Below are 24,295 nucleotides of genomic sequence, written 5' to 3' on the forward strand. Positions count from 1 at the left end.
TCAGGAGGGATGTTGACAGGACTGAAAATGTAGCCAGAACTTGATGATAAGAGTTAGAGCTCATGGGTTAGGGGGGCTTTTTGGTTTGTTTGGACAGCCAAGGAGTGGATCCTGTGGACGTTTTATCTACTTGGTTCCTACCCTGCCTGATTCCTTCTTTGGATCCCCTCAGCCAGCTGTGCCCATTAGTGCCTTAACAGACTGCATGTCACTAATTATGTACACAGCTAATCCTTTACAAAGTAAACCAAAGCAACCGTATTTTCATGTCAGCTCACTGACCTCAAAGAAAGCAAGAATTAACCTGTGTGAAATACAGCTCTGAAGAGATTTATTTGGGGGGGAGGGGAATAGGCAGAGAAGGGTATTTCAGTCAGAATTTAACTCAGGGTAATCATAGTGAATTGAATACTGGCTATAAACCATGACTTTTAAAATGTTTTTCTTAATCTTTCCCAAACAGGACAGAGACTCTGCACAGAAGCCAACAGAGGTAATGTGTGTGTGCGTGCTTGTGCATGTACATGGAGAAACACAGACAGTGAGCAGGTGTTGAAATGCTCAGTTGTGTGAAATTGCAGCATGCAGTTCCAGAGGGGGAATAGCAGACCTTCAGACAAGATAGCGAGGAGTATATGACGGTTGTCACCATCACTTCAGTGTCAGGCTTATAGTGTCTCGCACGTCTTGTCTTCTCACACATGGATTATCTTTCAGTCTGGTTGAGCATAAGGTTGCCATCTAAGCTAATGTTTCCCCCACATATTCTACCACTAGATAATTAGCAAAGCTAACCATTAAGTATTTTACTGACTCTGTAATTGCCATTGATTAGTGTCTCTTTAAAAACCTTTGGCTTTCCACATTGTTTTCTGTGAGTAGCAACTGTGTTCCTAAAAAGACTGTCATTGCAGAACAGTTACCCCACGGTACCATATGGCCATAGTTTGCGTGCAACGATTATTACCTATAAGAAGACCTGAGCAGAGATGACATACCCCAGATACCACTTGTAGGGTGAATGCTGTATCAATTCAGCAAAAGCCAAAGGATCATATTTGGATTGTGAATGAGTTTGCTTCCTCCTTCTTTTAAAGAGACAGTGAAACAACTGGCAAGGTTAAAACTACTGCTTTAAATTGGTCAGCTGGTGTGTCTGATGTCTGTCCTGGCATTTATACTCCTTGCTTGATATTTAATTTCCTCTCGGCTTTGGCAGTGGACATAGTCAATCCATTAATTCTGAAATTCCAGAGCAGTGATAGACAAAAAGAGCTCTCTGACACTTGGCAGAGAACCAATATAGTGTGGGGGTCTCATCTCTCTCTCTGCTTCCCACTGCCCCTACAACTACCAGTGTGGGAGACAGAAACCCTGGAAAGCTGAAAAAGTTCATAGCCTTCCAGGACTGTATTTTTACCTTTTCCATACCTGTAAGCCAGCCTTGCAGAAACTGAGCAACATCTTAAAGACATGTTACTCTTAGACGGTAGTGATAGTAATCCTGGGTCCTGAACATATTCAAATGAAGATCTTGTTTGTTTTCTTTTGTGGCTTTTACATTCTTTTTTCTTGTAGTAACAAATGAGAGGGACTCTCCAGATTATCTGTCAGCAGTCACTTTGCAGTCTCTCTCAAAAGGCCTTTTGCCAATTCCCTGATATTGAATCTTTTTTCCCCTATCTTGAGCAGGTTAAACCTCCTGTGGAAGGTAATAATTTTGCAACTCTCCCTCCAAAGTCTCCTTCTCATGGTGGCACAGGCGATGAGGATAGTTTTGGTACCCGTAAAGCCAGATCTTCATTTGGACGAGGCTTTTTCAAGATAAAAAATAACAAGAGGACCGCAAGTGCCCCCAATCTGGGTAGGTATTGTGCACCTGCATGCAGATTCTATGTATTTTAAAGGGTCTTAACAGCAGCTGTAACTGTCTTAAGATGCAGGAAGGCCCGCCTTAGTCTCACTGTGACTTGGTGGCACTTTTCTCAGTAGAATGTTTGGAAAATACCAAACAGCAACAAAAAAACCCAGAAAAAAACCTCACTGATGTAATGAAGTATTAGATCTGTTTCAACCTCTGCTGTGATATCTCCCCTGGGACCTTGTAGTGGATTGCTGCTGTTTTGAAATGCTAGCTGTCTGGCAGTAGTTCACACGTGGGATTTGTGGGCTTTTTTTTCCCCTGGCTCCATCCCCAGTTTATTTTTCATAAGATTTTCAGATGTTCAGAAATGAGGCAGCAGTACTCAGTCTTCTTCTTTATTTTATGTGTATTTAAGCAGCCTTGCAAAAGAGATGGTGACAATAGGAACAGGATTGACAAGTTATTCAAGCTCATGTTGATTTTTGGACCTGTAATGGAGGTGGGATTGTTTTGGTATTGTCATTTGATGACATGTGCACGTGACAAACAAATAAACAAAATGTTCTGCCTAATGCAGAAGTCGCTGTTGCCACCAACTGAAATCCTACTTGCATTCAGTGCTCCGCTGTAGGAGTCTTTCCACTGTTCCAGTTCAAGCATCAAGGATCAAGATCAGATCTACTGCCATTCATCTAAAGTTTTTGGCTTTCTCTTGCACAAGATTTAGGAATTTAGTTCTATCTTTCAGAAACCTGAAGGAGGATAGCTTCTGCTTTGTTGAGCAGAAGAGTCTCCTGTTCTTACTTACTCAAAGACAATTTTAGACTTTTGTTTAAAAGAAATAACATACCTACACATTTATTATACATTGCCCATATTTGCCTGTGACATATAGCATGGGAACTTGCTAGCTTACTCGGAATAGATGTACAGTCTATTCTGAGGGTTAGACTCTTTGCTTTGGTTTATTTCATGTGTGCTTTTGTGTAATCACTTGTTTCATCCTGAAATTAATTTGTCTAACGAAGTGGAGTACTTGTGGCTGTCGTAAAGGATTGGAAGATGGGCCATCTAGATCAGGGTCCTGTGAATTTGAGTAAGTTATTTGTGTTATCCGGATTTCAGTGCTTCCATCTGTAAAGCTGGTGTCTAGATACTTGCCACCTCACAGGAGCCCGCGTGAGTCACCTGCCCAGTGTGTCATGGAGCAAGTGACTTCCCTGCACCGAAGTGACTGCAGTGGTGTTTTACCCTCTCCACCATAGAGCTCTACTGCATTTCTTTTTTGTGAGAGGGAGATTGGTAATCTTAATCTCTGTGTGAATTCAGCATTGCGTGTGGCGCATGTGTCTCATGTACCTCCCTCCTTTTGTCTTGTATTTTGCTGACGTAAGTTTTGAACTGTGTTTTACCTTGTCCCTCTGCGTGTTCTCTCCCGTTGTGCTGCGTGTGGTTATGTGCGTTGTTTGGATATCTGAAGATCGCAGTCGAAGTGCAAGTGCACCTACTTTAGGTATAGTAATCCTGCATGTCTGCCTGTACCAGCGCTGTGTTGTGACTGCTGCTAACAGCTGGTTATGGCCACACACTTTTCAAACAAGAACTAGACACCAGAGCTCTCCATTGAAACTGTTGTCCATCACTAAAAGGAGTTTTCATGTAACATCTGCCCTCTGCTAAAAGTCAGCTGCGCCATTTCTCAGTAACTGCTACTAATGAGAGAGATTGCGGGTTAATTTGCAGAGACCTTTGCCATAACTTTGAGCACAAAGTTACCCACAGACTAAGGTAGCAGGTGAGAATCAGTGATGTTTAAATACCGGAGGCACCTTTGTGCTGTTGTCTGTCCTGGAGCCTCTGGAAGAGCTTAAAGGGTGGCGAAGCAGGGAATTAGGTATATTTCCCAGGCATTCACTTAGGGGAGTCCGGGGGGGAAGGATATGTAATTCCTCTTCTAAGATGTAGTTATATTTATTATATAATCAATGAATAAGAAATAATTAGGGCAGATGGGGACAGAGCCATTCACGTAGTAAAAACCAGTCTTGTGATGTGAACATTCCCTGAGTGGTTCTGGCAAGGGCAGGTAAGACCTGCAGGGTCCTGCCTTAGCAAGCAGAGCTGTGTCAGTCAGGGTGGTTGTACAGCCACCCGGTGTGCCCCTCACTGATGAAGAGACCAAGTGCTCTGGGTCCTCTCAGTTTCCCATGTGGCCCCTTAAATGTCATCTGTTCTACAGGTTGTGTCAATGCATGAAAGGGAGTGAGGTACAAGGAGCAAACGTTGCAATACCCGCAAATCTCTGCTACTAATGCACCCAACCTTGTCCTGGTATTCTCTCTCTAGAATGCTGTTTAAATGTGTTTTTTCTAAGCTAGCACTTTTTCTTATACAAGTAAAGCAAAAACCACAAATGCAAAAGCCTGGTTCGACATTAGTGCTGTCTCTCACTGGCAGGATCCCTATATTCAATAGCGGTCACACCAAAGTGCCTGGAAATAATCTTTTATGTGACCTTGTTGCTTCACTGCAAGGTTTAATATCTAAAACATTGGTGGAAAATGGGACGTTCAAATGTATTCTGGCTGAATCATGTAAACTTTGCCCAGCAGCAAGATACGCTGGTGAAGCCTGCAGTTTGTTGCTGTGCGTGGCACATTGTGGCCACCTCAGCATTAACTCTGTGGCCTGAGACCCTGTGTCCCAGCAATATATGCTCTACCTTGATTCACATAACTTGTTTGGTTTTCTCCTGGAAGTCTGAGAGTCCATTTCAAAACCAAATGATGGTCATCTAATTACACAGCCATGTTAAAAGATGGTAAAAGTGGTTACAGGGCTGACTGTCAGCCTGCTGCAGGCTGCCTTGCCGCAGCTGCTTCATCTGAACAGGCTCATGCTGTCATTGTTCCTCAGCAAGTAAGTGGCATAAACTCCACGTGGTGGTTTTATTCAGCTATCTGGCACTTGCTGGCACCTCTCTGCTTACATAGCCTAGTAGATATTGCAATTCTTTTAGTTTTCTTTTAAAATTATCTTAAAATAGTTTTCTTCTTTCTTAGTTTAGCTTTTACTAAACAATCTTGTGACAACTTCCCTTTTGGGGACAGGAGCCCTCAGGTTTGTTGTCACAGAAAACAACAGCTCCAGATCAAAGATTTAATGCTTTTAGAATGGGTGGTAATGTGTAGGGTCTCTCAGAGATGTTCTATGCATCCCTCAAAAGAGAAAATCTAGTTCAGACAGAGCCTAAACTCCCTGGTGTTTCTCTGCAGAGGAACAAAATATTCCACAGTTTGCAGAAGTGAGGGGAAAAGGGCCCTCCTGCTCCTGGGGCAGAAGGAGTTGTTTGTTGCTGGAATTTCCTGGATAGGGGAACTTACAGGATACTGCAACTTATTAGGAAAGATGTCTGCAGGGAAATTATTTATTTTTCTATGCTTTGGGGACTCCTGGTTCGGTGCTCTGCCATGGCATTGAATTGTTCTTGGGCATCCACATGCCTCAGCTCTGTCTGTGAAAGGACTGTAGGAGCACTCCCCAAGGAAGAGTAAACTTGGGATTTAATTCACTGATTGATTCATGAGGTGTTTTTTGCCGACCTTGGATGCAAGGCACTTAACCAGTGCAGAGCATTGCCTTGGAGTGTTCCCAGCCAGGCCCATGAAGGAGGAACACGTGTTGTTTCTCCTGGATTTTCTCATCCCTCTTTGCCCCATTTTCTTAACATGATGGCTCTCAGTAATTTTAGCAAGAGTTGTTCCCGAGTTCAGGAGTATGTCTGTATGGTCCTGCGCAAGTGAGTCTTGATGGGGCTTTTGCTTTCTAATAGCTGAAACGGAGAAGGGATCTGCAGATCACTTGGATCTGGCTGGCTTGCCCCCTCGCCCAAAAGAAATGGATAGTCTACAGATGACTCCACCTTCTCCAGATTCCAAGAAAAAGGCCAGAGGGATCAAGAAGTTATTTGGAAAGTAAGTAAAAGATGAGAAATGGCTGTTCTCCAGAGCTGGGGCTTGCATGGGGGTTTGCTGGGAACACATCTTCCCTTTTTCCCCCCTCCAACCTGTGGCTTCGTGGTTTACTGTCTCAAGAGCAGAAGCCAGTGTGGCATTTGAGGGAGCTAACAGCAGGTCAGTGGGACGTGGAGGAAGAGCTACAAACCCCGCAGGAGATCTTACCTATATTGGTTGCAGTAGTAGAAGCATGCCTTTTCCTTAGCCAAATGTGAATATGCTTTCTTCCTTTAAACTAGACTTAAAAGAAGTCAGTCTACTACCTTCAACCCAGATGACATGTCCGAGACAGAGTTCAAAAGAGGAGGGACAAGAGCAACTGCGGGGCCACGACTGGGCTGGTCTCGAGACCTGGGGCAGTCTCACAAGTAAGATGAGTGGTGCAAAGTGTGCTGGTGCTTGCCTTCCTGGCAACTCCAGTCGAACATGGGGTCCAAAGGAGAAGCGCAGTGCCAAAATGAAATGTCTCCTCTCCTGGCAAATGGAAGCAGGTGGATCCATGCCGTTTCCTCCTTTGAGACATGGTCTTTGCGGGGTTGAGGTTGGTTGGGTGGTGGGGTCCTGCTGCGAATGGAACCTTCCTTGTCCACAGCTTTGCAGGAGTGCAGCTGTGAGGCTGTGCAAAGCAGGGTGTGAGCCCTCACATGGCAATGACAGATATTCCTCTGGTATGTTTCCTGCTGCACTTCTGGGGATTAAAGGCTAAAGTAAAACATTATGGTCTTACTTCAGAGTTTTAGCCACCCTAGCAGCAGAGGTGGTATTAATAGACTGTGTTTCAGTGGTATTAATAGACTGTGTTTATTGTGATAGTGGCAGGAGATCAGCAGCAACCAGTGCTTCTGGTGCTGACAGTTCAGAAGTAGAGACACCGTCTGCCTCACAAGGCTCACCTAACAGCCAGCCACGATGCACGTTCTCCCACGGAGATTGTCCCGACTCCCACAGAATACTCATGAATTAGGCTTAGTTTTTTGTTTTATTGTTATATAGGAGAATAGGAGATTTGAGACATGGTATTTATCAGTCTTTTTTTGGTAAAATCTTCTGTAGTGAGCTGGACATGCCGTTCGCAAAGTGGACGAAGGAGCAGGTTTGCAACTGGCTCCAGGACCAAGGGCTAGGCTCTTACATTAGTAATGGCAAACACTGGATACTGTCTGGGCAAACGCTTCTGCAGGCTTCTCAGCAGGATCTGGAAAAGGTGAGGAATACTGGAAACACTGCTTTCAATTAAATGTAAAAAAAATTGCTATTTCTGTGCATGCAAATCGTGTCTGTAAGGTGCATCCAGTAAAAAAAAAAATTTAAAAGATTAATTTTTTAAATTTTGTCATCTGCAGCAATGCCAAATCTGTTTCTTTTTAGTTGAAGTTTCATAGAAATCTAATGCTCTGTAATGAAACTAATAATTACAAATATGTGATTTAACTTCATTAAGCATGGACATATCAATCACAGAATCACAGAATCATATAGGTTGGAAAAGACCTTTAAGATCATCGAGTCCAACCATAAACCTAACACTGCCAAAACCACCACTACACCATGTCCCTAAGCACCTCATCCAAACGTCCTTTAAATACCTCCAGGGATGGTGACTCAACCACTTCCCTGGGCAGCCTGCTCCAATGCTTGATAACCCTTTCAGTGAAGAAAAATTTCCTAATATCCAGTCTAAACCTCCCCTGGCGCAACTTGAGGCCATTTCCTCTTGTCCTATCACTTGTTACCTGGGAGAAGAGACCGACCCCCACCTCTCTACAACCTCCTTTCAGGGAGTTGAAGAGAGCGATAAGGTCTCCCCTCAGCCTCCTTTTCTCCAGGCTAAACAGTCCCAGTTCCCTCAGCCGCTCCTCATAAGACTTCTGCTCCAGACCCTTCACCAGCTTCGTTGCCCTTCTCTGGACACGCTCCAGCACCTCAATGTCCCTCTTGTAGTGAGGGGCCCAAACCTGAACACAGTATTCGAGGTGTGGCCTCACCAATGCTGAGTACAGGGGCACCATCACTTCCCTAGTCCTGCTGGCCACGCTATTTTTGATACAAGCCAGGATGCCATTGGCTTTCTTGGCCGCCTGGGCACACTGCTGGCTCATATTCAGGTGGCTGTCAACCAACACCCCCAGGTCCTTCTCTGCCAGGCAGCTTTCCAGCCACTCTTCCCCAAGCCTATAGCATTGCATGGGGTTGCTGTGGCCCAAGTGCAGGACCTTGCGCTTGGCCTTGTTAAACCTCATACAATTGACCTCGACCCATCAATCCAGCCTGTCCAGGTCCCTCTGCAGAGCCTGCCTACCCTCCAGCAGATCAACACTCCCACACAACTTGGTGTCATCTGCAAACTTACTGAGAGTACACTCGATCCCTTCGTCCAGATCATTGATAAAGATGTTAAACAGTACTGGCCCCAACACAGAGCCCTGGGGAACACCGCTTGTGACCGGCCGCCAACCGGAGTAAACTCCATTCACCACCACTCTTTGGGCCCGGCCGTCCAGCCAGTTCTTTACCCAGCGAAGAGTACACCCGTCCAAGCCATGAGCAGCCAGTTTCTCCAGGAGAATGCCATGGGAAACAGTGTCAAAGGCGTTACTGAAGTCTAGATAGACAACATCCACAGCCTTTCCCTCATCCACTAGGCGGGTCACCTTGTCATAGAAGGAGATCATGTTGGTCAAGCAGGACCTGCCTTTCCTGAACCCATGCTGGCTGGGCTTGATCCCTTGGTTATTCTCTACATGCCGTGTTATAGCACTCAGGATGATCTGCTCCATCAGCTTCCCCGGCACCGAGGTCAGGCTGACAGGCCTGTAGTTCCCCAGGTCCTCCTTCCGGCCCTTCTTGAAGATGGGTGTCACATTAGCTAATCTCCAGTCAGCAGGGACCTCCCCAGTTAGCCAGGACTGCTGGTAAATGATGGAAAGGGGCTTGGTGAGCTCTTCTGCCAGTTCCTTCAGCACTCTCAGGTGGATCTCATCAGGCCCCATAGACTTGTGAGTGTCTAAGTGGTGCAGCAGGTCACTCACCATTTCCCCCTGGATTATGGGGGCTCCTTTCTGGTCCCCGTCTCTATCTTCCAACTCCAGGGGCTGGCTACCCAGAGAACAGTCGGCCCCGCTATTAAAGACTGAGGCAAAGAAGGCATTAAGTACCTCAGCCTTTTCCTCGTCCTTGGTCACTGTGTTTCCTCCCCCGTCTACTAGGGGCTGGAGATTCTCCTTAGCTCTCCTTTTGCTGCTAATGTATTTGAAGAAGTGTTTTTTGTTGTCTTTTATAGCAGCAGCCGGACTGAGCTCTAGCTCAGCTTTGGCCCTTCTAATTTTCTCCCTGCACAGCCTCGCTACACCTTTGTAGTCCTCCTGAGTTGCCCGCCCCTTCTTCCAGAGGTCATAGACTCTCCTCTTTTTCCTGAGTTCGAGCCAGAGCTCTCTAGTCAGCCAGGCCGGTCTTCTTCCCCGCCGGCTCGTCTTTCGGCACCTGGGGACAGCCCGCTCTTGTGCCTTTAGGACTTCCTCCTTAAAGAATGTCCAGCCTTCCTGGACCCCTTTGCCCATAAGGGCTGCCTCCCAGGGGACTCTCTCGACCAGTCTCCTAAACAGGCCGAAGTCCGCCCTCCGGAAGTCTAAGGTGGCAGTTTTGCTGACCCCCCTCGCCGCTTCTCCACGTATCAAAAACTCTATCATTTCATGATCGCTCTGCCCAAGACAGCCTCCAACCATCACATGGCTCACAAGTCCTTCTCTGTTTGTGAACAAGAGGTCCAGCGGGGCACCTTCCCTCGTTGGCTCGCTCACCAGCTGCGTCAGGAAGTTATCTGCCACACGCTCCAGGAACCTCCTGGACTGTTTCCTCTCTGCTGTATTGTATTTTCAGCAGACAGCCGGCAGGTTGAAGTCCCCCACAAGAACAAGGGCTAGCGATCGTGAGGCTTCTCCCAGCTGCTTATAGAATAGTTCATCTGTCTCCTCATCCTGGTTGGGGGGTCTGTAACAGACTCCCACCACAATATCTGCCTTGTTGGCCTTCCTCCTGATTCTTACCCATAAACACTCCACCCTATCATCACCATCATCGAGCTCTAAACTATCCAGACACTCCCTGACATATAGGGCTACCCTACCACCTCTCCTGCCTCGCCTATCCCTCCTGAAGAGTTTATAGCCATCCATCGCTGCACTCCAGTTGTGCGAGTCACCCCTGGATGGCCACCATATCATAGTTTCCGTGATGGCCACCATATCATAGTTTTCCTGATGTACAATGGCTTCCAACTCCTCCTGCTTGTCACCCATGCTGCGTGCATTGGTGTAGAGGCACTTCAGCTGGGCTGTCACCCGTGCCTCCTTCATAGAAGAACACCCCTTGTGTGCTTTGAGGCGTTTCACTGGCGTTTCCCTCTTGGCTCCCGTTGCCTCAGTATCCCCTGGCTCAACTCCGCTTGACTTCGGCTGTGCCCCAGCGTACCCCGCACATCTCGAGGACACAGGCCGAGTGCCCTCGCTGGCACCCGCTCCCTCTAACTGTGGCACGTCGCCCCTCAGCTTCTCTCGGGCAAGCCTGATATTATCCCCCCCCCCCTTCGAGTCCAGTTTAAAGCTCTGTCAATGAGCCCCGCAAGTTCCTGAGCAATCGGGTATGCCACTTTAAAAATACGCACACAAGTGTCTCATTAGCATATGGGTTTGTAGATTCATCAGCACTTGCGTAGGGTACAGTTATTTTAAGCCTGTGTGAGAGAGGTGTAAAAAGTCTCTGTTTTGATCTGACTACTTTCTGCACATTTTACACAAAGAGGAATGAAGATTTGTTACACACAAGGGTGATCAGTTTCTTTGTCTTAAATTGTTATAGAATTGTTTACGTCTTGTTTTCTAAAACTAGAAACATTAAAAAAATTGATTCAATCTATACTTTGAATCCACAGTATTTGCTAACATTTGAATTTTCAGCTTTTAAAAATCACTATCGTCACCAAATAATAACCCTGTTTTCTCAATGAGGGAGTGAGCTAATTCAAAGTCGTAGTAATACTACAACCAGAATAAGAAAAGCATGATATGGACATAGTGGCTTGTAATTATGTTATCAGAGGTAACATTAACTAGCAAGCCCTGGTGAAAGTGTATATGGGATTGAAGAGATCCTGGAATGCCTGCACTTGCAATTAAACTGGAGAAGGTGTTATGCATTTGGAAGTATTAATAAATTTCAGTAATTCCTGGGACCTTCATGTGCTCTTAACTAAGTATTTCTTTTAACCTTACCTCTTTAAGTGGGAGGGAAGGAAGTAATCCCATCAAATATTTTTCTGAATGCTAACATGTTTTATAAGTGGGGTTTTTTTAACCTGGTATGAGAATATTGTGGCCAACATTTTCATACGGTTTGGAATCCACCACATTTTGAAATTAATCCACCACAGTGAGTGGACCTTTCCCTAGTGCTGAACATGTGCTAAAATAATGCTGATGCTCAGCAAGTAGAAAATACACCTGCCAAGTCACCAGCAAGTCCTGTGTACAGTGTGACTCTCTGAAACCATTTGTAATTCAGCAGAGGGAGAAATAAAATACAGTATTGTCTCTAGGTTTGCTTCTTTCCTTCCTTTCACAGGAGCTTGGGATAAAGCACCCATTGCATCGGAAGAAGCTTCAGCTTGCTCTGCAGGCACTTGGGTCTGAAGAGGAAAACAATCATGGAAAACTGGATTACCACTGGGTTACCAGTAAGATTTTATTACATGCTGAAGCAGCAACTTTTGATAGGGGTTCCTAATCATGGCTAATTTGGGGCTCAAGGAGTGAGAATAACACTAACTGATGCTAGGTAACTTGGCTACCACACTAACATGAGTGTCTGTCTCTGCCTTAGGGTGGTTGGATGACATTGGCCTCCCCCAGTATAAGACCCAGTTTGATGAAGGAAAGGTGGACGGCAGAATGCTTCATTACATGAGTGTGGTGAGTAAATGGCATTTCTTTTCCTGACCTCTTGTTTGTGTTCTTAGTTTCTCCCCACTTTAATGCATGCTGGCATACCTCCAGATAGTTCACTAAAGACCAGGTGAGACTCGAGAGACCTGCGCTTTCACTGTGCCTGTTGTTGCGACTGCATAGATACTATAGTCACTTAACATCCTCCTCCCTCTCCATCCCAGCCTCCATCTTCCTCCTGCTCCCTTTGGGTCAATTTGCCAGTGGCAGCAACCTTTCTTGCACCCCACAGCACCAGGATCTGTGGTCTACCACACACCTCTGCAAGCAGCCTTCTCCCCTTCCCACATTCACCTCCTCTCAGCCTCCCCCAGGCCTTCCCCCAATGGCAGCCCCAGCCCCAAACACTGCTATAAGGGGAAAGGGGGGATTCCAGACAGCAGCTGGCCCTGAGACACAGCCGGCTGTGGCTGGAGAGGAGGCGCTGCCACCAGCCACCATCGCCAACCTTCTTCCCCTCAGCCTTCCTGTGTGAGTGGCCACTGGCCAAATCCTGGCTGGCTCCACAAGCAGCCTGCTTTTGGGGTGCAGAAGGGGATCTATGGCTGCTTGTGCAGCTCTCGTGCCACAGACAGCCGTTCTCGCATCCCTTACAGGCATCTTATGGGATCCAGTGTCCACAAGGAGCCAAAGAGCTGGATCACTGCGATCTGGCTTGTAGCTTCCTAGAGCCAAAAGTTGGCGCCCGTGTGGAGGTCGGCAGACCGTCTGTGCATTACTCTGGGCCTGTGTTGAAAGTTTTAAAAAGGAATGTAAATATACCATGTGGTCGCCTTCTGCACATGTGAGTTTTGCCCCAGGTGACTGGATCTACTGAAAGGAAGCTAAAGTTGGAGCTTACTCTTACTTGCTTTTATGGCATTGCAGAGGCTACACCTATGCACATGTAGTGTACCAAAAGTACAGACTTCACAGCTAAACATCTTGTGTGTCTCATGAGACTTTCTGACAATAATTTCAAAGACGTTGAACAGTTCATACATTGGGCCTTCAAATTTTCTGGATAATTGAAGGGAGAAGGCTGAGGGAGGTCAGAGTGTCAGAGGCATCACTACCGCTAAAAGGATATACCAGAATGCCATATTTGTCTGTGTGCGGTGTTTAAAGGACCCCTTGAAACTGTAGTGGGTGTCCTGTGGTAAGCTAATGCTAATAGCTGTAACCTATAGAAAACAGAAGGCCTGATACTACTACTCACCTGCAGGTATTTCCTATATTCTTCCCAGCTTTAAAGATACTATCTTAAGGTGGAAGAGCAAACATAGTAAGCAAGAGTCTGGACTCATGCATGAGAAGTGAGCAGTCTTGTGCTTAAAAGTTGTGCATGACACTGATGTGCTCAGGCAGCATTTCTAAGTACACAAAAGTGTGCAAATTCTGTGGTCGTGGTTCATGCAGCTGGGCCTTTGCTCTTCAGGCTGTTATTAATTAATAGAAGTAGGTGGAATTTCTTTATTCAGTGAGCAAATATTTGGTCTACCTACCTATTCATTTGGATGCTTAGGTGAGGAAAACCCAACCAGTTTCCTTTGAAGAAAATTGCAGTTTTAAGAGCCAACCTGTTTGAAAACAGTCTATATTTAATAGCATTTGCATAATGTATTTCAAAGTGCTTAGCACCAGCGTCAGCTCCCCACTTTACTGCTGGTCAGGTGAAGCCAACCCAGCAGGTTTCCTTTGTTTAAGGTTTCAGGTAAGATGAGATAAGACCTTTGTTCTTCTGTCGAGACACAAATGCAAACTGAGCATTGCCAATATTAATTCCTTCTGTATAACACAGAAGAAATCAATCACACTCCTATTCTCTCATGAGCCATGCCCTGGGCAGAGTAAAAGTTACCTTTTTATGCCAGATTTGCATGTATTTTGTATAGGCTTTACAATAGCACCAGGAGGAAGCCTAGGGTTGATCCATCTAACTCTCCTCCTGTAAGACAAGCACAGTGCTCCTGAGGAGCTGAGCCACTGCCCAGGACTGACCTGCATCGGCTACCTGGCATGACTTTGCTGTTGAGTCCGTTTTGGTCAAATGTTAAATACTTGCTGCTTATATAGAGTGGTTTGGTGTTTGTTTCTTTATTTTTTTGTGTTCGGACATTAATATAAAAGTAGGAGGCAGTTTCTTTCTTCTGCTTCTTAAGTCTTGGAGATCTGATGCCAGTAGGCTCCATTGAGCTTGACCTTGTGTTGGGAGACTTTACCACTGTATTACCTGGATGAGGATTGAATGTGGATAAGATGCAGCGTAGGCTGTATTGTAAGGGAACTTGTATTATTCAACAGTCAGTCTTTTTTCTATTAAAAAAGAAAGAAAAGTAATAGGTGGACAGAGGAAGCGTGTATAGCCGGAGCTTTGCCTTTTAAATAGATATTCTTTCTGTTATTCTTTCTGTTACTTCCCTTTAATTGTAGATCACTAGGGATATTTTTAGGCAGAGTTTAACTATCAAATTGTAACAGCAGCTTCAGTGTAAATGATCAACTACATACAGCTATATGCAAAATATGAAAGAAATACTTTTTAAAATCACATGAAGTTACCCTGACTTAGCAAACCACAGAATAGAAATTCTAATCTTATTTTATTTGGGCAAGCAAAGAATTTAGTCTTAAATATTCTGACAAAATAGAGTCCAGTATTTGTAACACATAAGTAATGCTAAAACATATTAAGCCAGGTTAACTCTGGCACAAGGATGCATAAATTTATCTGTCAGCCAGCTTGCACCAGCAGAGAGAGAACTGGACTTTGAGACACTTAATGGCATAGTTAGGACTCAATTACAACTGAAGAGCCTACCTTAGCAGGAGTGCAAGTCTCGCAGCATGTGACCACAGTTGCAGTGCACGGGAGGTTTTTCTTTTGTAGCACTCCTCTGGAGCGGCAGCAGCAGCGAGGGAGCTGGCAAGTCTAGCCAGGCCTGTCACATACTCCTCCTTACAAGCTTTTCATGGCTTGGCTCCTTGAATGAGAGAGAATCTGATTATTTTGGTTTTGAAATGCTAAATTTCTGGGGCTGGTCATTGGAATGAAACCAGAGGTGGGCAAAATGTGACATCTTCTGCATTGCTTAGTTTGCAAACCTGTCAGCAGGTCAGGGTGTTGGGTAGCACCAGCAGCCTTTTTTAATCTGGGAGCCTCATCTAAACCTTCTGTCTCCTTCACCATTGTCCATTGCCCATGTGTCCTGTGAGTTGAGCCCCCTTGGGTACCAGAAGGCTCTGTCCCTCCCCTCCTTGGTGGTTTGAAGGAGCCCTGAGTACAAGAAGGAGAAAGGGGAGCTTTCATGGAGCCAAAGCAAAACTACTGCTTGCTACTGTAGTCATGAAGAGGGGAACTCATCTCTCCTGGCTCTTGACATCCAAAAGCTACCTCTCCAGCCAAAGGCAGTCATCTGTGCAGAGAGAGGGACACTGTGAGGCACACTCTCATTTCTTTGCATGGCACGAATTGTCCTAAGAGATGCCTAACACTTTCCACGGACACTGGTGGGAGCCTAAACAGTCCGTTTGTGCGAGCTATAAAATAAGTCCCCCGTTAGATGAATGTTTAAGTAAAAAACGTTGCAAGGATGGAGCTTTTGGAGAAAGAACCCACTGATTTTGTTAGTAGCAGTGATGCATTGCAGGGAGGAGTGTGGCTGGGCCTTTCCAGGCTCTTGCCCTGCGATGTGTGAGAAGTGGCTCATCCCATGCTGAAAATGGTGTGGTGAAAAGGCACAGCCAGGTTGCCTTGTGGTGCCTTGTCCCAGAGCCAACCTTCAGGCTGCCCTTGTGTCCAACGTGCTCCCTTGGCACGTGTGAGGGGGAATCAGTGCTCCTGGCCAACCTGCCCTCCTTCCCTCAAACCTTAGTGAGTGCCTGCACAAGGTAGGAGCTACACAGTGATGGTGACCTGGGGCCAAGGAGACTTAAGGTGAGCCTCTCCACAGCCTGTGTATGGTCACCCTTTCCATCGTTCCATCACTTGTGACAAGCATTTTAAAAAACATTTATTATTTGCAGTTGTGGGAGACCAACCTGACACACCTTCGTATTTTTCTTCTTCCCTCTTTTTTTTTTTTCATTCTAACCATACAGAATGCCTCAATTTTCAGGGTAATTTATTGTTTTCAGTTAAACTTTCAGCTGGACGTTTGTGGTATTAAAACTTTTGGCAGGATTAAATGCAAATGCCAGGTGAGTCTGATGCACTGTGGTTGGAAAGCTGTCCTGGCTCTAATCAGATCGCTGAGGATGTGTCATCTCACCCTTTCCCCTCCTCGTTACCCCAGGTTTCTTGTACTAAGCTCTGTACCCTATGTGAAGAACATTGCCCAGGAGCTAGTACAGAGCAACACGGGAAGCTTTTATTTTGGGACAGATGGTTTGATGTTAATCACGTCTCATATTAAAATCTTACCCCAGATGTGCCACTGTAAGCCAGGGTCCAAAGCAGTCTCCTCCAGTCAGGCGCTGGTTCCACCAATAAGCACGTTTACATTTATTAACTCTCCCTTCCTCTTCAACAGGATGACTTGCTGTCCTTGAAAGTTGTCAGCGTCCTCCACCACCTCAGCATCAAAAGAGCCATTCAGGTTTTGAGAATAAATAACTTCGAGCCCAACTGTCTGCGCAGGAGGCCGTCTGATGAGGTACTGCTTTACAATGAAATTGTGAAGAGGAATCCTCTACGGTTTTTCCCTGGTGTTTCTGATTATTCCTGCTCTGCCCTCTCCTCCTTTCTCCTCCTTCCTATTTCATTCTGTTTCATTTTCGGTTTCCTTTTTCTCATGATGTTCTTCCCAAGTCTCATGCTCTGCCATCACTACCTGGAACACCACTTTCTTTCCTCCACCTGTCGTGGCCCCAGACTCATGTCCCCTTGCCAAATCTCCCGCTCCTCTTCCTAGTCAACAGCTAGCTGTTTTGGCTTAGTCTCTAATGTGCTGTCCAGAACATAAATCATCTTGAAGTCAGTGCGCTGTTGTGTGAGTCTTGTGTAACTCTCTGGAAAATTGATGGCTGTGTCAAAATTTTCTGTGTAAAAGGAGTTTGGTCCTGTTACCAGACAAGAGACTGCCATCAGTTTGTTTTGGAAGCAGCATATGCTTGGTAGGGCAACGGATGATGAAGCAACCCAGACTCTTGGATTTAGATTCACAATGCGTATCTGCAAGGAAAGCACAGCAGCTCATGGAGCTAGTTAAATTTTCAGTTCTACTGGAAATTCAGTTCTTCTGGAATTCAGTTCTTCTATGCTATGAAGCATAATACAGACCTGCCCACTGTCCAGACCCATCTCCGTGTTGGTATTGCTGCAAGATAGCAATCCAAAAAGAGGGGTTTTTTTCTCAAGTGCGAAGTGAGCTTGCATTCGTTAAGGGCAGGAGAGGTTTATTTCAGTAAAGATGGGGGCTAGGACAGGTGAGTTGGGAAGTGTCCTTAACTGCCTGTTCCTCCTGTTCACAGAATAACGTCACACCTTCTGAGGTCACCCAGTGGACCAATCATCGCGTGATGGAGTGGTTACGCTCTGTTGATCTGGCGGAGTATGCTCCTAATCTGCGGGGGAGTGGCGTGCATGGTGGACTAATGGTAAGGTTTTAGGCTGGCTTATTCTATTTTATTTAAAAAAAAAAAAAGGGCTGAGAATCACTAGAGCAAAGTTCTGACGTTATCTTTGCTGCACACACCTTATCTTCTTATTCTGCCTAATAAGAAGTCGCTATCAAAATTTATTACCCTATAATTTAAAGGACATGAATGTCTTGGGCAGAATTAGTGTGGGCAGCAACGGGTTTGATTATCTGTATTCCCCTCACAATTTCATTTAGGTATGGCATTCTCCACCTTCTGTCCTACGATGCTGTACACTGCTAGCATGCCTGTTAAACAGCCACCGTCTTCCTTCCTAGACCTGGATATGTTTTTATTTTGTGAGGAAGGCTTGTTACTTTTGTAAAATTTGTGATTTCAACGTCAAACCAGGATTGTTTTTAATTGCTCTAGCATCAGATCCTCCAGGCAAGAGACTCATACTTGCAGAAATTTGTTGTGGTTATTAAGACATATATCTCTGCTCCAAACGTTTTGCATCTGTTTATTTTCCATCATTCCTCTGGCTACATTTTCCAGAATTAAAGAGGATGGTGGGTAAACATTTTGTGGCAGCTTCACACATTACATGAGTTAAGGGTGGATTTATCTGTTCCTTTCTTCTTACATGCCAATTTGTTTCTATTTATAAGTCAAAAAGGAAAGCCTGGAGGTAGCATTTTATGAATCCTTTAACTAGTTAACTCTCTCTTCTCTCTCTTTATTGTATGTTTCCTGTAAAATACAAACAAAAGCCCCAAAGCAACCTTAGGAAGTGACCAAGATAGGCATGCCTGTTGATGTCCTTGAGACCTCATCAGATGGTACTGGCTTCAGCTGGATTCTCTGTGATTTGATTAATAGGTTTTGGAGCCTCGTTTCAATGTAGAAACCATGGCACAGTTGCTGAACATCCCACCAAACAAGACACTACTGAGACGGCACTTGGCGACTCATTTCAACCTCCTCATTGGGCAGGAGGCCCAGCAGCAGAAACGCGAAGCCATGGAATCCCCAGACTACGTCCTCTTAACAGCAACTGCCAAAGTAAAGGTAGGTCTCTTGTTCTGGGTCGGTGCATGAGCTTCCAGGTAGACATTTAGATCTCCAGTGTGCTGGTTTTATCCGTGATTGGAGGGCAGTTCAGTAAGGTCTGGGAAGAGGGGCAGGCTGAAAGAATGCAATGAAAGAAGCATGAGGGCAGGACTCAGCAGATCTGGGTTTGACACTTGTGTCTACTGTGAACGCACCACATCTCAGCCTCTGATATGCACAGACAAGAGGTAGCACTCTTGTGTGTTGTCCTTCTGTCTGTACTACAAGATGTTTGCGAGGGAGACTGTCTGTTACTGTTTATATGCTCATGGTTTAATGCAGTGGGATTCTGATCTCATTTGGGATCCTTTAAATGGTGTTGTCTTAATAGTGGTAGAATGAGGGGATGCATCTTGTTCTTTCAGATGCTGCTATCGTGAAATACAGCTATTCAGAAGATCTTTGTTTAGGAGAGCAATGGGGTTTTGAGCCTTCATCGTTGAAACACCAATGCAAGAGTAAGAGATCTGTTAATTCTTTGCTGACTCTCTAACTTGTCAATTTTCTCTTCACTTGTAAGCCAAAGAAACTTGCCTTCAGCAATTTTGGGAGCCTGAGGAAGAAGAAGCAAGATGATGTGGAAGAGTATGTATGTCCTATGGAGCTGGGGCGGGCATCTGGAAGTGGATCGAAGAAGGGTTTTAAACCTGGCCTGGATATCCGAGTATATGACGATGACGATTTGGACAGGCTGGAGCAGGTAAGCCAGTTCTAGCAGTTTGGAGTCCTTCACTATGCTGTCAGGTTTGGTGGAAAAATCTTTCTTTTCACAGTGAAACCTTCCTTTTGCTTTGGCCTGTGAAGGTCCTGACTTCTTGCTGTCACACAGCACCATTAACAAATGTGTGTCTCAGCCCAAGGAGGTTCAAGCTGTGAACGCAGCACCTTTGGGACCTACTCTGGCATAACTGTCCTCTTCTCTCCTGACAGGGCATGCTTCTCCCTTGCTCTGACCACATGGAGTGTAATCAAGCAGTTACATTATTTGCTGCACTTAATTGCCACTCTGTCATGGTATACAATGAATTTATTAATCATTCATTATTCATTATCTGTTTTTTGTAGATGGAAGATTCAGAAGGGACAGTGAGGCAAATAGGAGTGTTTTCTGAAGGCATCAACAACTTGACAGTAAGACTTAAAAGTGGGGTCTGTGGAATAAGATCTCTGTTTCTGTAAGATGGATGTAAATCCCTTGGCAGTCGCTAGTATAAAATAGCGATGCTATTAATAGAAATATTAATATTAAATAGCACTTCTATTTAATACAAATACACTAAGTACAACTTTTCTTCATTACTACTGGCTCTGTTAATCAGCTGAGTTTTGTAGTTTTGGGAGCAATTGCTTTGATTGATTTCAGTGCATAGCGAGACCTAGTCTTTGGATAGACTGAAGCGCCACTGGTCTCTGAGGGCTAAAGTATGTCAAATACTGTGCAAACTATGGGTATAGTGAAGCCTCATCAGAACTAGGGGTCAGATGACGTCCTTTGGTTTTTGTACAGGGACAGAGGGGAAAAGAAAAATTAGCAAAAATTAGCGGTTGAGGAAGATACCCGCCCGTCCTGGCTGGGAAATTGCCCCGGCCGGGAGTGGTGGCCCGTGGTCACCATCCCTCTTTACTGACTCCCCACCCTCCAGGGAGGGCAGAGGACATGGCACCCAGCTCTATGCCGGCAGGTTGCCCTTGGGCAGCAAGTTGCCAACTGAGAGTCATGGCACGTTTTCTTGGTGGAAGCTCACCCCCAGCCTGCGCTCCCCCAGCTGTTTGGGCAAGCAGAAAGGGGACTGAGCCACGAGCTGGTCAGGAAGCAGCACGGGTGAAAAACGTCCTCAGCAGAACGAAGTGGTGGCTGGCAGGGCTGACGGCGCTGTTTGCTGCCGGGCACAGGACTGGACCGTCCCAGGTACTTGATTTTAGTTGTGAGGGCCTGAACCTTGACTCTTCCCTCCTTTCCTTTCTAGCACATGTTGAAAGAAGATGAAATGTTTAAAGACTTTGCGACTCGCTCTCCTAGCACCAGTATAACAGATGAGGACTCCAACGTGTGACAGTAACCACCAGGCACTGACAAAGGCTCACTTTCCTATGTGCAAGAAACGTCATCATTATACGTGACGGGCAGCAGATCATGTACATTACATTGCTCTTGCTTCTGTTTGTTAGAAGTAATATTGGGGGGTGGAGAATTTAAAAAAAAAAAAAAAAAAGGAGAAAAAAAAAAAGGTGCCTACTCTAAAGTTGCCATAAGAAACACCCAGACACTGGTGAATGGTAATTGTTTTTATGATATTTAATGTACAAACTGGTGATATGTTTCAGAGTGTTGCATTTAAATTTACGTGGTATCATAGTGCTCCTTTTGCTCATTCACCGCCTCAGATAATCCTTTGTACTGTTTCAAAATAACAGATGTTAGGTAGAAGTATTGCGTCTGTAGATATTGTGCATCAGCTTTCTCTAGGCTCTCAGCTGAAAAAAGGTGTTACTGCTCTTTCAAGTGCATTTGTTCAGCACAAATACCAGTTCTGCCCTTCCTACGGAATCCAATGTAGGATTTTACTCATCCATGCCTTGCATAAACTCCCCGGTAGGTCTTGACTGTTGCTCTTATTTTTATACTGTTTTATAAAAAAAAAAAAAAAAAAAAAGAAAAAAGTAGTATATGAAGTACATATAAAAGCAAAAATTTACATTTTGTGAGATAGAGTGATGGAAAGTTCAAGGTATGGGGGAAGGGGAGAGGGTTGTAAAAAGATTATGCCAGTTTGCATACCAGCTGGTTACTGGAAAAGGCAGGCTGACCTTTGGAACCGTTTGCTTTTGTTGCTTTTTACTAAGTGCACAGTTTAATGATCTTCCATTTGGGATGAAACAATTATAAAGCATGTTTCTTCTAGCAGTGACTCTTATGGAAACTGCACATTTTAAAACGTCTTCTTTCTTGTTCCCAGCAGCAGTATTTATAGCATTCAAACAAGGTTATTAACACTTCCGTGACTTAAAAAATTTCCTTAAAGTTGAGAGTACTCCCTGCGTATGGAAGGGATATTTCTGTGCTGTGACTAACGTAAAGATGGTGTAGTTGCAAAAAAAAATAAAGTTATATAGAGAAATGTATAGGAAATATATTATTTCATAATATTAAACCTAAAGTGGGACTTTTCCTCAAAAATTCAAATATCAGACATGTTGCTCATCATTTTACCTTCTTAAAGCACAGCTCCTCTGCTTTTGAAGATCATCAGATTTAAAAAATCCTAACTAGCCAGTGGAAATCTTTTGTCAGCCTTTCAGTATTGCGAGGTGTCCTAGCCAAAAGCAAACAAAAAAAAGTAACTCTGTTTATCACAGTGGTCATTCGTATGGTGTTGAACATTGCATGTATTTTAGCACAATGGCATGAAGCTTCTTTTTGCTTTGTAAAGGCAAAAAAAGTACAGCTGGAATTGTTCCTTGCGGTGGTGTGTTGCTTTACCAAGCGTTTGTCACTCATTTTATTGCTCTCCTTGCTGGAAGTGAGACCGTTTCTGACACATTGCTGGTGTGGTGCAAGGGATGTTAGATTTGTGCTGACTTTGTGGGTATTTCTGAAACACTATTAACAAAGCTAGGAAAGGAAGAAAGGTTCTTTCAGGGGCTTCCAGGGAGCTCCCATCAGATACTGGGGTAGATTGGAGACATATTCTAGCATTATATTACTGTAACCTGATAAGCTGTTACCAGCCTGGTTCTTTGAAGGATGTGCAGTGGAGGCTATTATTTATGCTCAAGATGAAAAGTTTTACGTGGACCGGTTGTGTTATAAATAATATCAAATGCTGCCATTTTCTCTTTAGTATCTGGAGCCAGGCAAACAATCCATAATGTATACATAAAATAGTTTGTGCTGCTTACCATTTGTCTACAAACAAATCACAACTGATGCTTTATTCAAAATTCCTGACTAAGTAATGTCTGCAAATAATTTGTTGTCTGTTGTTTCTTCCTCTGCAGTCTTGGGGGTGTTGGAGCTATTTTATTCGGGCAGAAATACCACATTGTGTAATGCCTGCTGTCAGCTTTAGGGTGCAAATGCTTGGCATGTGAATTCAGGGCTCGCTTTCTGTGAGTACTTTGCAATATGGTTATTATTTTACATGTAAGTTGGAGTTAAGACCCCGCTCTCCCAAATGCTGCAGAAGCACTGGGAAGACGTGGTGCAGGCTTCTGAGCAAAAGTATTCCTGCAGATTCACTCTCACTAGACACTGGCTAGTGAATATAACAACTGGATATTCACAGGGGAAAAAAAAGGGGGACTAGTGATGCATTATTATGTGCTGAAATAGGCACAAACAAATACTCTCCGTTTTCTCTTCAGTCCAGTGCTGTTAGCAAGCGTATCAGCAATGGCAGATGATGGTTTATTTTAAGTCCAGTGCAAGTAGCATTCTCTCCAAAGAACCCTTTTCCTGCGTTTTCCAGTTGGAAACCAGGTTGTCCCTTCGAAGCTGCCTATCATCTGAACCTTGGTTATTTTATGGGGGTGCAGTGTGAAAGCAAGCGATAAAGTCAGGAAGTTTATGTGCACGTGTGCACAATTGATACCGTTGGAGTATTTTAATTTGTGCGTGTTTGAAGAGGGCAACATAACTACTGTGTATTGCCTTGTAAAATCCAATAAAGTCTGTGGAAAATGCCAAGTGTTTCTGGAAGGTGGTTCCTTTTTAATGTATCCTCTTTTTTTTCCTTTTTATTTTCCTAGGAAGCTCATTTTGTACTATTTAAAAGACAAAGGAGGGAGAAGGGGCAAAATTGCACATTCTTTGTGGACCGATTAGTTTGTTTGTTGATAGTGCCTGCAGAAAGGCTCAGCTATCAACTATCCCAAGTGTTTTTACTTATTTCTGGGATCCAGATTTGAACCATCTTGGGTTGTTCGGTATGGTCTGATTAGAAAGTGTTCCCTGTTGCTCGGCGTGTGCTCTTCGGCAAGTCCTTGCAGGGTGCCGAAGGAAGGACCAGCCCTGGCCCTTCTCGCTGTAAAGGGCAACCGTCTCTCTGGTCCCAGGTGTTGTTCCCCTCCCCGTGCCCTCGCAGCCCTCAGCAGTCGTAGGAGCTGCACCTACTTTGCCAACAGGAGTTGAGCTTCCCCAAACTACATTTTGTTGCTGAGGTGCAGGTACAAATGATGTGTTGGTACCAATGATGTGCAGGTACAAATGATGATCAGTGTTTTGCCCAGTGTAGCCCAGATAACGGACCAGAGAATGCAGAAGCCCTATCTTGTGACGTTCATTTCTGTGGTTTTGTTCATCAGCTCAACATTTCAGTGGGCATACTGAGGATAAATGCTTTGAAACCTAGAGTATAATAAACTTTTGTTGTCTGTTTGTTTACAGTGATGCGGAAAAGATAGATGTGTATCAATCAAGAGCCCATAGAGATTAAACCCAGCTTTTTTCTGTTCGCTTAAATTGCATATATGCTTAGGAATGGAGAAATAATACAGAATAGCCTCTGGAATGACTCTTCTGATTCCCATCCACTAGGTATTGTTGCACCCTGGCTTTCCCTTTAGGAGAGAAGTTGCACTTATCCTACCTGCATGCCTTTTATACCTTGCACCGCTTTGTTGTTATGAGTGAGTAGTGCACCTTAGTATTTTGGCATTTTCATTTGCAGCAAGAGCTTTTCCTACTGAGCCTCTTCAGTCCTCAGTTGGGAGGAAGTGCTCTTTGAGGCAGCGAAGAAGCAAAACCT

At 44.7% G+C, this 24,295-nt stretch overlaps 1 protein-coding gene across 9 annotated transcripts in view; it reads left to right on the forward strand.

The window, feature by feature from the left end:
- Positions 1–23,231, forward strand: part of PPFIBP1 (PPFIB scaffold protein 1) — a 120,439-nt gene extending 97,208 nt beyond the window's left edge. For 5 of the 9 annotated variants that reach the window (XM_075506891.1, XM_075506903.1, XM_075506920.1 and 2 more), the window contains 14 exons: positions 464–493; positions 1,693–1,864; positions 3,345–3,377; positions 5,697–5,838; positions 6,120–6,248; positions 6,934–7,084; positions 11,497–11,608; positions 11,755–11,843; positions 16,388–16,510; positions 17,328–17,453; positions 18,318–18,506; positions 19,069–19,248; positions 19,614–19,679; positions 20,516–23,231. In XM_075506891.1, the coding sequence (XP_075363006.1) occupies positions 464–493; positions 1,693–1,864; positions 3,345–3,377; positions 5,697–5,838; positions 6,120–6,248; positions 6,934–7,084; positions 11,497–11,608; positions 11,755–11,843; positions 16,388–16,510; positions 17,328–17,453; positions 18,318–18,506; positions 19,069–19,248; positions 19,614–19,679; positions 20,516–20,602 (1,629 nt within the window). In that variant the 3' untranslated portion in view covers positions 20,603–23,231. The remainder of the gene's footprint in view (positions 1–463; positions 494–1,692; positions 1,865–3,344; positions 3,378–5,696; positions 5,839–6,119; positions 6,249–6,933; positions 7,085–11,496; positions 11,609–11,754; positions 11,844–16,387; positions 16,511–17,327; positions 17,454–18,317; positions 18,507–19,068; positions 19,249–19,613; positions 19,680–20,515) is intronic. The other 4 variants (XM_075506953.1, XM_075506912.1, XM_075506943.1 and 1 more) reach the window with 2 other exon arrangements.
- Positions 23,232–24,295: the final 1,064 nt, after the last annotated feature.

Source organism: Mycteria americana, chromosome 1 (assembly GCF_035582795.1).
Source record: "Mycteria americana isolate JAX WOST 10 ecotype Jacksonville Zoo and Gardens chromosome 1, USCA_MyAme_1.0, whole genome shotgun sequence".
Taxonomy (NCBI): Eukaryota; Metazoa; Chordata; class Aves; order Ciconiiformes; family Ciconiidae; genus Mycteria; species Mycteria americana.